This window comes from Cavia porcellus, unplaced genomic scaffold (assembly GCF_034190915.1).
Source record: "Cavia porcellus strain 051 isolate PalLab524CR breed Dunkin Hartley unplaced genomic scaffold, mCavPor4.1 scaffold_6, whole genome shotgun sequence".
NCBI classification, from domain to species: Eukaryota; Metazoa; Chordata; class Mammalia; order Rodentia; family Caviidae; genus Cavia; species Cavia porcellus.
The window spans coordinates 10,027,492-10,043,384 of NW_026947489.1; the positions used below are offsets into that span (position 1 = coordinate 10,027,492).

At 40.3% G+C, this 15,893-nt stretch overlaps 1 protein-coding gene across 9 annotated transcripts in view; it reads right to left on the reverse strand.

Moving 5' to 3' along the window:
- Positions 1-398: 398 nt before the first annotated feature.
- The window catches only part of Mef2a (myocyte enhancer factor 2A), a 126,349-nt gene continuing 110,854 nt past the window's right edge, over positions 399-15,893 (reverse strand). For 6 of the 9 annotated variants that reach the window (XM_063249935.1, XM_063249928.1, XM_063249931.1 and 3 more), the window contains 4 exons: positions 12,919-12,942; positions 9,555-9,681; positions 5,933-6,059; positions 399-4,511 (listed from right to left, as the gene is read on the reverse strand). In XM_063249935.1, the coding sequence (XP_063106005.1) occupies positions 4,094-4,511; positions 5,933-6,059; positions 9,555-9,681; positions 12,919-12,942 (696 nt within the window). In that variant the 3' untranslated portion in view covers positions 399-4,093. The remainder of the gene's footprint in view (positions 4,512-5,932; positions 6,060-9,554; positions 9,682-12,918; positions 12,943-15,893) is intronic. The other 3 variants (XM_063249936.1, XM_063249933.1, XM_063249934.1) reach the window with 1 other exon arrangement.

Below are 15,893 nucleotides of genomic sequence, written 5' to 3' on the forward strand. Positions count from 1 at the left end.
GAATCTTTTCATGCCTTAAACATTAAAGATAAATGGAAGCTAACAATAGCATTAACAATGTCCCTCCCTCCTGAGCGTACTTTGGGGTATTTTCTGAATTGGTACTGGAGGCTGAATGGACCCCACAGAGCCAGTCTGTGAGCACAGCATAGCCACACTAACCCGGACTAGGGCCGGCTGGCTAAGGCTCCAGTGCTGCCTAGACGCTAGCAGGGAGAGACTGGAAGGGCCCTCAGTTGCTTCCTGCCTGTGTCTCAACACAAGAAGAGAGGACGGCAGGTTCGGGAAGGCCCCATGAAAGCAGCAGGAAGGCAAAGAGCTTCTGGGGAGGGGCTGGCAGGTGGGCAGGCCGGCCCCGTCCTGTTCCCCGGCAAACATGACAGAGTCTGGAAGCACAGTAAGAGCCAGTCCATCTTTACTGGAGCGAGTGCAGGAGACAGTTTACAACAACCTCTAGCATTGTCTTAACCATTTGATAGAAAGTTCACTATAATATTTATTATATAATGAAGAAAAAACAACACATTCAGGGAAAAATTGAGATTAACTTATTTTTCTTAAAAGGTTCATCTCAATGATGGCAACAAAGTCCAGCTTGTGCCGCCAAACGGTTTTACATGATCAAACCGTGTACAGCTTCTTGTGTGAACTGTTGACTACAAACATTTACCAAATACATAAATCTCTTTTAAAAAAGCCATTTTAAATATAGCAAAGCAGTGTCTTCTTGCACAGCAAAGTGAAGAAAGTTTCTACAGAGAAATAAAAGTTTTACATTTGTAAAATCATTTTCACATTCTAATCATCTAGCTTTTTATGATCCAATGCCAGGAGTTTTCAGGTTCCTTATTTACTATGTATTTCTTGTGCGCATGATGGTTAATACAGAAATTATGTGAATGTATTATCAGTTGTCCTTACAGTTAAAAGAAAATGGTAAAACATGAAGTGTTCTTATAGAACAAACCCCTGATTTAGTCTATAGCACAATGGACATAATTAGGGCTCAAAAGATGGAGTTTTGATTGGGACCATTTGGGTACACACATGGTGATTTCACTCAGTGCAGCACCAGTCAGAGTGCTGGCGGAAGTGCAGCTGTTGGGACCTTCCTGTAACCAGTGCAATGTAAGCTTTTTTTGTTTTTGTTTTTTAGTAATAAAATACTTCATCTGAAGGGATAAAATGTTCCTGCAGTGGTGTCTTGTACAAAACACGTAAGTCTAAAAGGGTAAGAAAAGTTGGTTTTAAAGCAACGCCATTAGTGTCTTCCCGCTCCAGGCTGGTTTCGGCCCAGAGGAGTGGGTGTGGTATGTCTGCACAGGAGGGAGGAGGGTGTCTGTTGAGTCCGTATGCTCCAAATCACACTAGGCGTATGGAAACGGTTAACAGTCAAATACTCAGCTCCTGAAAATGGAATACATTGTTCCTTGGTCAGTGTAATTCAATTACAAACTCCGAGCCTTGTGTAATATTGTTTTAGAAAACAGTAGTTGTACTGATTATAAACCTGCATAGAAAGAAAGACTATTGAGATACAGTCAGAAAAGCCATCTCATAAGGCACACAAGAAAATAGACAGTAAATGTGAATGTGTTAACTCCTATTCCAATATACAGCAGAAGTTCATGAACATGCATAAATAATAACAAAAGGCTCACTTAACACTTTCAAAGCTATAAATGGTTTACAAAGTGGTAAGGATTATCCTGGAAATTCAGTGTTGGGAGACCATCTTTGTTTTGACTAGCTGTGACCTTATGAAGAAACGTGCTTTCTGTAAGAAGGCCAGTAAATAAAGCGGTTTTTTAAAAGAAAAGCCAATCCTTTTTGGTAAGAGTCAAATGTTCATGCTGAAGAGAGGAGACAGCTTATCACCCCCACCCGTTTTCCTGGCTTCTACCAAAACTTAGGAGCCACTGAAACACCAATTTGCATTCTGCAGCCTGTGCACCCACAGGCTTATCCTGTACCTAATTAATACCTATGTGCCAGTCAGGAGATCTGGCTGATGATTTGTCATAAACAGCAGAGCAGGAAAATGTCAAACAGAAAGTAATTTAGGGGAAAAAAACAAAATGTAAGTAAAAATTGTAGGTAGCTGCTCAACAATTTTAAAATATAAAATAGCAGCAATTTTTAAACTTTTGAGTTTCTCACGAAAAGGAATATCTAAAAATCTACGATGAAAGATATACAGGACTTTGAATTTTGTTCATGGCACAAGCCCAGTACACAGATGAACCTGCCGTCGCCAATGAGCCGTCTTCCTGTGAGAGTAAGGCCTTGCTGAAAACCCAGACTGAGGGCGGCGCCCGTCTTCGCCTTCGCCAAGACGGCAAGAGCCCGCCAGGACCACTCCGAAAGCTTCTCCCTACACCGGAGCGTCCTTTTATTGCACAGAACCACCCGCCACCTAGTATATTTTGTAACCTGCTGCAATAGGCATCTTTAGGGGGTTAAGGGAAAAGGACATCTTGCCTCATGAGTATTTTTCCCCTAATCTTTTACCACTTATAAAACCTTTGTGCTCATCTACTATTTTGCCATTTTCTCTAATATTAATTAAATTAGATCATATTTTTCTACTATATTTTTCCTCACAAAAGGCAAGTTTTAAATAATGCCTTATAAAACCTGTTACAACACATTTTATATTTATGCAGGATGAACTTAACACCATTTTTGCCACTCTGCTATTTATGTACACATATAAAATATATGATGTTCACCCCGTACAGCACAAAGATTACAATGTAACATCACACATTCACCACCAGTGAGGGGAGAAACCCCATTATACAATCCTCTGAAAAAACTGGGCTAAAAATTAAAAATCCAAAGTACAGTATATTTAACAAAATAGTAAATATTAAACAGTGAATACTCTACTTAATAAGGACTTTGCCTGTTCCCCCCAAATTGGTGGCAATCCACAAAAATATACTTTTTAATCTGGTGACCATACAATACATAGGTACTTACATCAAAGGTGGTAATATATTTAAGATGCTATATACACAAAGTTTGGCTCAACTTTTAATTTACATATAGAATAATAAGTGTTCATGGCTTTTTTTTTCCAAAGTTCTGCTTGCAAGATATTTTTGTTTGTTTTTTTCCCCTCTTAAAATAAAACTAAAAAGTTAAAACAAGATAAAGCTATTCTCTAAAAAAAAAAAAGTTACAACGTACAGCTTTGGCTTATATAAATAATTCATAGCAGAATGTGTTCAAAAGTAGTGAATATAATTTTATATATAGTCATCAATTCATAAGGGTGTTTTCTTTCATATAAAATATACATGAGCTAAAATCAGTTTCTTTAAGATATGAATGTAAAAAGAAACTTCTGACATATTCCAATTATAACTTAATACATTAATTTTATTTTGTTAATGCTCTATATTTCTAGGCTAGTATTTTGTGAATATCTCATGCGTGTTTTCTATTCTCTTTTTTATGAGCTAAGATCACTTCTTTGACCCAATAAATTTTTGCACGTGCAAAACAGTTATGTGTGGGGCTTTTTTGTTTTTTAATATCAACAGCCCTTTCTCATGCACCCCTTTGCAATAGAGACCCATGCCAGGTTGGGTATTAATATAAATGACATTTTATGTACAGTATTGCTTTCTTGTTCCTGCTTTTCTACTGCTCTGTTTTACAAAGCATTTTTCTGAAGTCACTACAGTCACTGCACAGTTAAATAAAACATGTAGGGGCCCTCTAGTTTTCTGCAAGCTAGTGTGGGAGAATTATATATGGGTACACATTTCTTTGCAAAAATTGGTTATCTTATGAAACAAGTAGTCCAAAGAAGTGCCAGACTAGTCTGTGACTACAGGGTGCTTTGTATGCCATGGGGCACACATCTGCAGACTTACATGGAGTTTGCAGGTAAGTGCCTGATTCCGTGTATGCAACACACACCCACACATACACACACTCACACCACATACATATATATGGAAAGGGATATATATGTATGTATGTACATATAAATATATTTAACTCATGACCTTATTTGCCAATGTAGATATGTAGGGCAGTTCACTGCAGTAACACAAAGTACAAACATGAGTTGGAAACTTTAGGTCACCCATGCGTCCATCCTCATGCGTTTTACAGAAGGGCTCTCTCTGTCCTCAGTGTTTGGGGGTCGGCCAAGCACAACCGGCGAGTGGAAGTCCCCCCGCGGGTCCTCGCGGTCACTCCCATCATAGGAGCTACTAGAGCTGCTCAGACTGTCCACAGGGGAGCGGCCCATTTCCTGCCGGGGCTGGGGCTGGGGCTGGGGCTGGGGCTGGGGCTGGGGTGGTTGTGGCAGCGGGGGCTGCTGCTGTTGCTGCTGTTGCTGCTGCTGCTGCTGCTGTTGCTGCTGCTGTTGCTGCTGGAAGCCAGATGGGGTCATTCGATCCCGGGGAGGTGAAATTGGTTCTGATTTAATGTTGATATTCTGGTTGGTGTTAATGGATAAATTCGAACCCTGAGATAACTGCCCCCCAGTGCTAAAAGAAAGAGAGAGAGAGGTGAGATGTTTTGTAGCACTAATCACACAATGATCCTGCTGGAAAGAGCCAAGTCTGAAATCCTGCTGGAATTTCTCAACTCTAGATTGGGCATCTCCTTCAGTATGTAGCACACAAAGAAATGATGTTTCCCCAGAAGAAAAAAACAGTATGGCTGAGCCGTTATGTTCCTTACTTCAACTTCCCATAGTCACAGTACTTTTGTACCTCAAATTTGCAAGAATAGTTTAGTGTCTAACGTTATGCTATGCACAGTGTAAAAAGGCAGGAACGACATGGCAACCTGAAATCTCTGCACTGCCTCTTCTTTCTTGGTATCTTCTCTGCTCTGGCCTAGAGACAGGTACGTCATCATCTGTTCCTACAACACTGTCAAGCCCTTTCCACTTGCTTTCCTGTTTTCTTTTTTGAGCTGGGCTCTCACTGGCACCAAACTCCAGAGACTACAGGAACACACTACTGTGTCCAGCTTGCAACTCTATTTTCAATGTTTTCATTCAGGGTGCTTACGACTGGCCTGAGGGCCAAAGAGTTGTGTAGCCAAAATTCTCCCCAAGATACTCTGCCCCTCTTCCAATGACAAGACTCTTAAGAAGATTACTGATAACAATATGCAGGTAGAGTTCTTTCAAAACGCAGAGGAATGTGTTTCCTAACTAGGAGGCTGGGGTGTCCCTAACGTACTGAGATGAGATGAGGCAGCCACCTACGTCCGCCAGGCTGATAGCTCTTCTATACTGGATCCATGGCCTACCATCCTTCCTGTACAAAGGCCTGATCTTCCTCCTTCATGCTTGGAGTCTGTTAATCCTCTTTCCTTAAATGTTTGTGCCCTGCCAGTTAGGAGCACTCTCTGGGAATGTGCAGGGTGTGCGCTGGGTGGGGGCTGACTATATAAATCCTAAGGAGCCTGATTGACACACGGGGTACCCATCCCCACTGTATTCTCCTAAGAAGCCAGAGTAAAGCAAAAGGCACAGCACATTTTCCTTTACTGACAGTCCCTAAAACAAAAGGAATTCCTTTAAACAAGCAGTGGAATTGGAGACAGGTATCAGGACATAGGGAGGAAGTGGGTGGCTTGCGTATCAGTTAGTAGGTAGAGGGTGGTGTATGTGGGTGGCATCTGTACCTTGGAACCCTCTGGATACCAGCTGAGTCTCTCTCTACCTCAGTTTGGGAAAAGGAAACCTTTGTTCCCTGAACCCCTTTAAGGAATGCATGGCTTGCTCAGCGTTCAAGCATGCTGAGCCATATTATCTAAAGCCATGTTAAGAAAATACTTTCTCACAACCTTGTATCTATCTAAAAAGGAATTATTACAGTATTACTCACATGAGAGTTTACAGCTGATAGAAAACAAGAATGAACAGACTAGGGGTGATTTTCAAGGTACTCACACAAGAGAGCTGAGGGCTGCTTGTCCTAGAGGGTGCTGCTGCCAGGCTGACACCTGCCCAAGAGACAACATTCCCGGGGAGTTGAAGCCTTGCAGGGCCGACAGGTCAGCGCTGGTCAATGAGTAATCTATAAAGACATAAGATTACTATGCTTGGCTATTGCCTATGCAATTGTCATTTTTTTAAAAAAATGCCACCACTACCTTCTCAAACAAACAAAAACACTGGTGCTCACGCAGACTGAATCTGGATCAGAAAGCCTTGATGAAGTGCAGACACATGCAAGGACACAGAATCCCTTTTCATAAGGATGACAAGCTTAGTGACGCAGACATTGAGTACATCACTATAATTACACAACTGTATTTGGTTTAAGATTGTCACAGCCCTCTGCACCCAAATCATCTCACGTCCAGGGATGAACTTTCCAGGACAGAAGAAAATAACACAATCCACCCTGTCTGGCTGCTTTAGTCCCGACTACCGAAACTAAGATTAGCGGACACACAGAGACATTTCAGTTTCAGCTTACCATTAGCACTTGTCTCTCCCATTTAGTTTTAAAGAAAGGTGACAAAAACTTTTAATTTTTTCACGTCTTCCTAGGGGACTAACAGTCTTCAAAGAGAAACTGAGTGGAGGCAGCATACTGCTGCTCAGGTTTCTCCCAGGTTCTGAATGTACACACGCTAAGCCTCAGCCATCCCCACAGAGGTGACCTGCCCTCCCATGACCTTCTTTTCACCTCTCTCTCTCTCTCTTTGGAGACAGGTTCTCACTACTGTAACCCAGGATGGCCTTTAACTTATGGCGACCCTCCTGTTTGAGCCTTCTGAGTGCTGAGATTCCAGTGTGTGCCACCACAGCGGGCTTCTCTCTTGGCTCGCTTGCATAATAACTCACTTGACATGTCCATATTGATGCCTCTCCAAACACCTCAAATTTGACACAGCTGCTTCTGCCCCTCTGTGAGAAACCTAGCCTTGGTGCTGGAACCCGACGGGCGCCTCCTTGCTGCTGCTCTTCTCTCGCTCCATCGGTCACTAAACGTGGGCCATCCGCTCACTATCTTTGCCCACACAGGACTCTCCACACCACAGCACCAGCAGTCATGACGGGGGCCACATTAGTCTCTCGTGGATTTCTTGGCACTCACGTGTACCTCTATGGACGCCGCAGCCAAAAGAATCTTTCTAACACAAGGAGTATGAGCATGACAGACACCTTAAAGCTTCTCAATGTTCTCAAGTCAATGTCCACAACTGACAGCATGGCCAGTAGGTCCCATTCACCTCTCTAATTTCAGCCCCAACTGCTCTGTCCTCCCCTGAGATCAGGCTCCCTGACTGGCCGGGCTGAGTCCTGCTGGCTTCTTTTGTGCCACGCTGCAAGGCAGCCCTGAGGATAACAGCACCACATCTTCCCTAGGGCTGCCTGTCCTGCGCCTTCCTCTCCACACAGACTCTCTGCTCACTGTTAACTAGTCTTCGTGTATTTCCAGTGTCTAGTAAGTATCTGTAGATCACCTGAAAAACCAGGCTTGAAGCTGAGAGTGATCTTACTGAAGGGCCTGAGGAAGTGCTCACAGAATTCATTCACATAGAATTATTTCGCTTTGCTTTCAAAAGCTGTCCCTTTATTCACCTTTACCTGCTGTCTAATGAGCCTGACACTCAGTATGTACAGAAAGGTAGACGACACACTGCAGAAGACTCCAAGACAAAAAAAAGTCATATGACACACAAGTTAAAGATAATATGGTACAGTGCAAATCACAGTCAGTCAGAGGGTGGCTGAGACTGAGACTCAGGTTTCAAGGGGACCTGACTCCACTATTTTAAATGTTTTGGCAGTTCCTTCCACACTATGTAATATATATTTTTAATATTTTAAAATATTTATTATAAAAGTATCCATGTACACAATTTTTTAGTAGTCTAACAGCATTTCTAAAAGTGTGTAGTACAGTTTCTCTAAGTATCCTGAAAAACCGACAATGAAATCGCTTGGTAAACTGCAGTCTAATTTTGGTATCCAGGCCAATTTACTCTTTCCCTCTGGGCGCCCAGCCTCTTGGACTCTCTTTGCCACTACCATTTCAATCTTGAGAGTATAAACTGGGGCTGGGGATGGAGCCCAGCGTGTAGCATGTGCCTATCATGTGTGAGGTCTGGGTTCAATCTCTAGTACCCTCCCCAAAAGTATAAAATGAATATCACAACCTAGGTCTTCCTCTGTGTGATAATCAACGAAAGTAAGTCCTTTTTCCTTTTCTACAATAACCTTGAGAGAAAAGATGCAGCAAGCCTGGCCACTCACAGAGCACGTGACAGCTGTTTATAACTTCTTAATCCCTGGTTAGTATCCAGGTCTTAGGCTGGTATACAACTGGTGGATCTGGGCTTTTCACCTTACTGACTACCAGAAAAGATAAAGGACATTTCCTGTGAAAACGTTTTAACAAAACCTTTTAAAGTTATTTGTTTTTAAAGTAGTACTTACAACTGAAGTGGCAATTAAAAGTATCAACTGCTCTGTTCTCCCAAGCTTAGCTCGCACAGCAGTTTGAAAGCAGAGGGCCAAAGCATTTAGCCTCAAGTCTAAAAATGAGATGATCTCCACCACAGTTTAAGTATGACAATCATAAAAGAGTCACTTGACTGGTGCTGTGTCTGTGGATATTTGGCAAACTATAATTTAACTACAGCCTCCTTTGAACTCTTTTTTTTAGTAGGCAATGCAACAAGTGTTTGGCTTAGCTGAGGAGAAAGTGGAGCCTCAAGCACATTCTGCCCTCAGCAGAATGGCAAACCAAAAAGAAAGCACTGGGGGCTGGGGATTTAGCTCAGCGGCATAAGCGCCTGCCTTGCAAGCAGGCACTTGTGAGTTCGATCCCTGGTACCAATAAAAACGAAAAAGACCAAAAAAAAAAAAAAACCCCAAAAGAAACCACTGCTTCCACAGGTTTCCATACACCTTGCTTGGCAAACAGCATCCTTCTTACCGCTGTAGTATTCTTTATCTTTCCTAAAGGAACCCTAAATCAGGGAATTTTAGAATGAAATGTCAGTGGGCTAGCTGTGAGGAGAAGTGTGAAAGGTCTTTATTTCACCCTTCGCCTAAAAACGATGGATGCTGATCAACCTGGTAGTTGCAGGGAGGAAGCACAGCTGACCCACCACTCGGCACCTGCCACCCTCCCAAAGGAACTTGGAGCTTTCCAAAGCAGGTTAGCAGCAGAAAGACAAACACCTTACTTCAAAACCCTGCAGGTGTGACACGGTACAATGAGAAACTGTAAAAAATAAAACCAAAACCAACAAAAGAAACACCTGAGCAAGAGGCCAGTGTTCAGCCTCGCTGGATGCACCCACATGCTGGTAACACTGTACCTACTTGTTTCTCTGTCAGAGATAAGTGAAAGCTCACACTGAGAAGTAACAGTCAAATTATTCTTTATCAATGTAATTTCTGGAATTGTCTCGAGGGATATGTTTTCCAACCTACTGAAATTTGAATGTAAAAACTGAAGACAATTTACTTCAAAAAAAAACAGTAAAAGCACATTTTGATCACAAAGCAGACACACACACAGCCCGCAGAGTGCAGGAAGGTGGCTCACCCGTGTTGTAGGCTGTGGGCATCGCTGAGTACACGAGTCCCTGCGGAGGCAGGCTGGGGGTGGTCACAGACACTACGGGGGTGGCAAGGGGCTGCGCGGCTTGAGAACTGCTTATCCTCTGGGTATTCTGTGAGGTATCAGAAAGGAGAAAGTGTTACTATGTGGTGTTTATGCTCAGACTTCGTATTTTAGAAATAACTTTTAATTTAAATGTGACACTTCTCAGTTTTATGGGTGGGAATGTCATTATTTTCTGAAGTAGTAATAAAAATACTAATGGGGCTCACTAAATAATCAATTTAAAGGGACTATTTTATATTAATTAGTCATTCCACTTTTCTTTAATATAGTTTATTAGTGCCAGAAGTATGGCCTTAAAATACTTACCTGATGGGTGATAACACTTAGGTGTTAGCATATTGAGCAGTTAATGTCGTTATAAACACTGCCAGGCTACCATGACAGTGAAGCCACTTGTATACACACATGCTGTAAGTTTATGAGTGCAGGAATAGAAAAGTATTTCTTTCTAGCATTTAAGTATTAAAGGCTTGAAATGCAGCTTATGTTCTCCTCCCTTCTGTCCAACTCTATCAGTGACCTATTTTTACCAGCTGACTCAGATGCATATCCCTTCTCTCCCCAACTTTTGAATGGACAGGCTTTGGGTAGAGAGCTTAAGAACAGAAAGGGCTGTGAATGAAGCAATATTAAATGCTTGCTGACTGACTTCATCTACACAGCATCTTGCACACTGGGGATGAGTGAAAAAAGTCAAATATTAAGCAATCAAGCTAGTTTAAAACAGCCATTTTACTCTATGTGTAGGAATATATTAGAATAATTTCTCTGTACTCTGGGTCCAAAGTTTTTCCAAAGTCAAGGATTAGAGGAACAGAATAAACTCCATGCTGTTAGTATGCAAGAAGGCCAAAACACATTCAACTTATGTTTTTTGTAAAAGAAAAAATGACTATTTAGGGGTCTACGTCACACAACAGAATTATTTAGTGCCCTCAGAAAAGAATCAGAATGTGGGCAGTTTTCACTGTCACTGTTTTCAGAAAGACAGGAGATAAAGGCCTTTGACTAGATTTACCTACTCGGAATGTGATGGAAATACAGATCTAATTTATTTTCTTTCAGTTCATATTTTTCTACTGTAAGTTATAGGATGTCAGAAAGACTACACAGCATGTGGATATAGTATCTGAGTTTCAATCCCAGATTTACCACTTCCTAAACTCAGGAAAAGGTGTAACGCCTTTCAATTTCTAAATTTTTCATGTAGGGATGACAAACATCTTTGTTACACCTACCTTGCAGTGTTTTGTGCAAATAGAATGAAGCACTATGCTAGAAATGTTTGGATAACTGAAATACTACAGAAATGTGAGATAATGTTTTTATTATCCTAATAAACTTTGCATAACCAAACTCCCACATAACTGTTGATATAAAGAGACAGACACATTTGTCCCTTCTGATCTACAGGTATTCCATTAGAGCCATCATGAGGTAAAGCTGTGTGTTCTACAACTGCAAAGCTTCCAAAGGAATCTGCAGTCTGGCTCGCTTTAGAAAAAGCCCTGGAACAGGCCCCAGGGCCCTTGCATAGCTGGCCTTCCTCACTCTGGATTAAAAGCTATCCATGCATGATGTTTGTTTAGTGCGAGAACCAATTTAAACTAACCTTTCAGTTCTGACAGACTCTGTTGCAGATTCTGTTTAACTTCACTATATAAAGCTCTGCATTTTAAATTAAATTTTAAAATCTGAACTAGCTTACATCTTCAAGAATATGAATGGCTTTTTACAGTTTTCAGTTATGTCTTCTTTTTAAAGTCATGGGCTTTAATGATTTCTATATTTTAAAGTCTTCAGAAATTTATCTCTGAGGTGCTGTAATTACAGGTGCACTTTAAGAAACATGAAAAGTCAGTTGGTATGATGACTGGAAATACAGTACATTTTAGTCTCAGTATCAAGTTAATCTTAATGACTTCATGAGATAGAGGTCTACTTTGAACTTAATTTTCTCTTTCATATTTTGTCTCTAGGTCAAGGAGTATAGTATGAGGTGAGCTGGTCTGGGCTTTTCCAACTCTGGAAATCTAGCATTCTGGTGTATTGGCTCGCTATCTTAGAAGCTCTGGGTTTTATGAGTAAGATACTCTCAAAACCAGTAGAGGGCAACATAGCTCTTAGATAATCCCCATCAGCATTTAGCACTTCTTAAGAGTAAACAGACTAAATGTTACATGAATTATTTCAGTTTGAACTGTTAACTTCATTTGCTAATAATTATGATATAATTAAGTAAATATTTCCCCTAAATTTGTTCATAATACAAACACATGTATAGCTAACTAGTGTATTTCAGTGAATCAATATAAAATCACATCCAAAACTGCAAGTGATCACAAAGCTAAACAAAGAAACATCTCATATTTTAAGGATAGAGCAGAGACCCATAGTTGAAAAGAAAATAAATTGCTCAAAACATACTAGCATGCAGAAACTAATAATAAAATATAAGTAAAACCAACTAATACCTTTACCCCATGCGCTCATGCACACTTAACACCATCCATGCTAAAAACTGTACTTTCAACTTTTTATTCCCCTTAGAGTCATCTAATTAGCAGATGACCCTAAATGCACATCATTACTTCTGTGAAGTGCAGGTTATAGTTCCCAAAGAAGAAATAAATCAACTGCAACTTATTTTCAGTCTGGTTTATTTTCTAAAGGAAAGGCCAACAGAAAACATTTGTTTTGGAGAAAAAATTAATAGCTACCTATAGGAACAGAGTATCTTCTGATAGAAAAATAAACTTGAGTATGTTCAATTATAGACAGTCCTCTCAGTAAACAGGGAACCCCCTTGTGGTTCAGACTGTCTCATGCAGGATGAAATAATTCCAACTCTGAAAAAGGTGACCTCACCAGAAATGATGTAATCTTTTTGAAAGAAAGAGAAATAACACAAGACTGTGTTACAATCTGAGGAACTTTGAGGGTGAAGTCATTTTCTAAAAATATTTTAATAATCTGAAAAGCTACATAAGGTATTTTGGATCTTTCCTTTAAAAAATATTATGGTAAGTATCCTGTGTTCATGGACAGCAATTGTTTTTAAAGGCTGTAATCTAATGTTCTCTCCAACATACAAAATTCTAAATAGAAAAACTACAATCTGTAGTACCAGTAGATTGCTTTCATGATTCCAAGTGTTTGGACAGTGTTTTTACACAAGAAAAGTATCTTTGTAACAGAAGAACACTGGTTAGATAAAACATTTAATACCATTAGTACTTTCTACATCTTTTTCAACTTCCTTCAAGCAGAAACCCACACTCACCAACTCCAATTCCTCTTCCTCCGACTGTACTCAGCACATAAGAGGGATAAGAGAGTTACTAAGACTGTTGGTACTTGCAGCAGAAATACTTCTTTAGAAAAATGCAGTATTAGGACCCTAGCAATCGTTTGGCACTCTAGAAAGATGGTAATGCATGCAAAACATACAAATACAAGTTACTTGTTGTCTTTAAACTTGTAGCTGACTTTTCAATAGAAAATTCTTTTCAATTCTTTAGGGCCAGGATTTAATAAAGAGCATCTCCCCCCGCCCATCTGCACTAACCCTGGCCTCTCTTACACAGCCACACTTAGATAGTTTCCTAATCGTGACGGCAGTCTCTATTTGGAACCAGGAATGTACTTACATTAGTCCTCCTATCACTACCCCACCTGGTCACACATGTCCACGTATCACCTTGCTAGTTTCTGTGCACCCACAGGCCCAGAACTGTGGTATGCTTTACTTCCCCCAACAGCCAGAATAATGTTACCAAACAGGAACTCAAATATTTGACAAAACATCTAACAGTTTTCTACAGGATTATTATTACAAAGGAGAGTGCACACATTAATAAAGTAATTTTAGTGGAGAGAAACCATGAATACGAAAATAAAAAGAGATGAGGAGAAATGAGCCGATAAATGATGAACAGGAAAAAAAGAGCAATGCATTCGCTCCTTTTCTTTTAAACATTTACTAAATATGCTAGATATAAGAAGTTTTTATTTGTTTTGTTTTTTCTCTCTTCATTTTGCTTCAGTCATGCTTTTTTTTTCTGTCTGGGAAAAGGGTCTTCACTTACTAGAGAAACTCTAACCTTGAAGGAGACTTTTCTGCAAATGAATGAGGTCAAAGGAGGGAAGGTGATGCAAAAATCATGTGGCTCACAACTGCTACCTCACTGTGGCCCACTGGGGCTCAGCCACCATGTTACCCAAAGGATCCTTACACAGCTCCAACTGCAAGACGCACAACTGAATACTGCACACACCACGGCTACACTTGGGTAAAACAGGTTTCACTTTAACCTGAAGGGATCAGAGTATAAATAATTTATATGGCAAGTTTTCTGAATTACCTGCAGAAAAGCTTCATTTCTTAAAAAAAAAAAAAAAAGAAGAAAAGAAAAAAAGAAAAAAGGACTGGCCACTGTTTGATGAAGTAGTTTCCTAATGTCTAAATGCAGTTTCTTGTTAAATATTGCGATTTAGTAATAGTTCTTACAAGTCTATTTTTGTTCCTTTACTTCTAAGTTTTGTGTTTTTTTTTTTTTTTTTTTTTTTTTTTAAATTTCTAAAAGACAGTAGCAAGTTGTTACACATGTGGTTCCTAAAAGTCAGCCAGATGGCTATACTAAGTGCCTTTTCCCCTGGCTCTTTTTTTGGAATGTATTTCTTTGTTCTGTGTGTGTGTATCCTGAACACTGTGTTCTGAAATAACTAGCCTTAGAGAGCAGCCATACAGACAGCTCCCTCACACTCTTGCCCAGCACTGTCCAGGTTAACATCCCAAAGAAACAGGACACAATGGTTGAAACTAACAGAATGGCAGCTGTCCTTCAGGCTTGGGATTTTCCTTGGGTTTCACTAGTCTTTTACCAACACCTTTTTCCAACCCAGCCTCAGATCTTGGATCTCACATGCACTTACCCTGTCAGGCACTGTTGGTCTGATCTGTAACAGTCCCTTCGTATTTCCTTGTTTTTTCCCTGTTCGTGGCATTTTCCCCTCCCTTCCTCCCTCATTCAGTCATACTGGGGAAATGAACCCAGGGCCTTCACATTGAGCAACATCCCTATTTCCTTTTAATTTTTCAATTTTGAGATGGGGCCTTACCCTTCCTGGGCTCAAACTTGAGATCTTCCTGTGCCAGCCTCCCAAAGTGCTAGAATTACCAGGGTGTGTTACCATGCCTGGCCGACCTTGGCACTGTCAGCGAACACTACTCGGGTATCTGGTAGAATGTCTCTCAGTATGGGTTTTCCTTACATTTATCCCTTAACAGAAGGTATGAACTTTTGGAAGACTATCACTGAGCCTTGTATTCTTTTTAGCACATCATGTTAGAAGGCATGTCATCTTTATTGTCTTATTACTGATGATGCTAACTCTAACTGTGTAAGGTAGTATATAAATACTTTTTGCTTTGTAAAAAAAAAAAATTTGAGAAGAGACATTCTGAGGCTATGTAAATATATTTCACCTTAAACTTTTTTGTTAATGGTAGCACCTCTCCATTGGCCTTGCCTGCAATCAGAGCCACTCTACTGTGGTGTTCTGTGTGGCTACCATTCCTCTTATTCTTTTTATATTTACCAATTAAAATTTCTTCGTAAAGAAGAAATTTTAACTGCTACCTGTTATTTATCCAGCACTCATTTCAATAACTGAGTCTATTATTCCTTGGGTTATAAGCTAAAACTATTATTTGTTACCAAACTGTTCTAGTTCTGGTCACTGAGACCTCTTTTAGAAGGCTGGCTCCTGTGACCTTTTGACAGGCACTTCCTTACTCTTTGGCACCTCTAGTTCATCTTATGTTTCTCCGAGCTAGTTCTAAAACTAATTTTTCTCCACTGCGCTCTGGGCTTCTCTGACTTAGAGGATGGTGTTTAGGAACTCAAATCTGAGCATTCTCAGATGACTGGGTGTCATTATCTGAAGTACCTCTCAGCAGACACAGCTATATGACTGATACAAATTGATGTATATTATTAAGCTTTCCTTTTTTACTGAGTATTCCTTTTTAGATGAGCCAGTAATATCCATTCACCTGTTGCAGAACATCTGACTTATTCTCATTTTTTCACTATTGCAAAAACCATAGAAAATTACCTAAGTACAATTTATAAATCACTTGGGTAAACACACGAGGCATTGTTGGGTTATACGGCAAGCATATATCTGATTTCTTAGAAGCTGCCTAACTCTTTCAAAGGGACTGTATCATTCTGAATTCCAAGAAGGCACAAA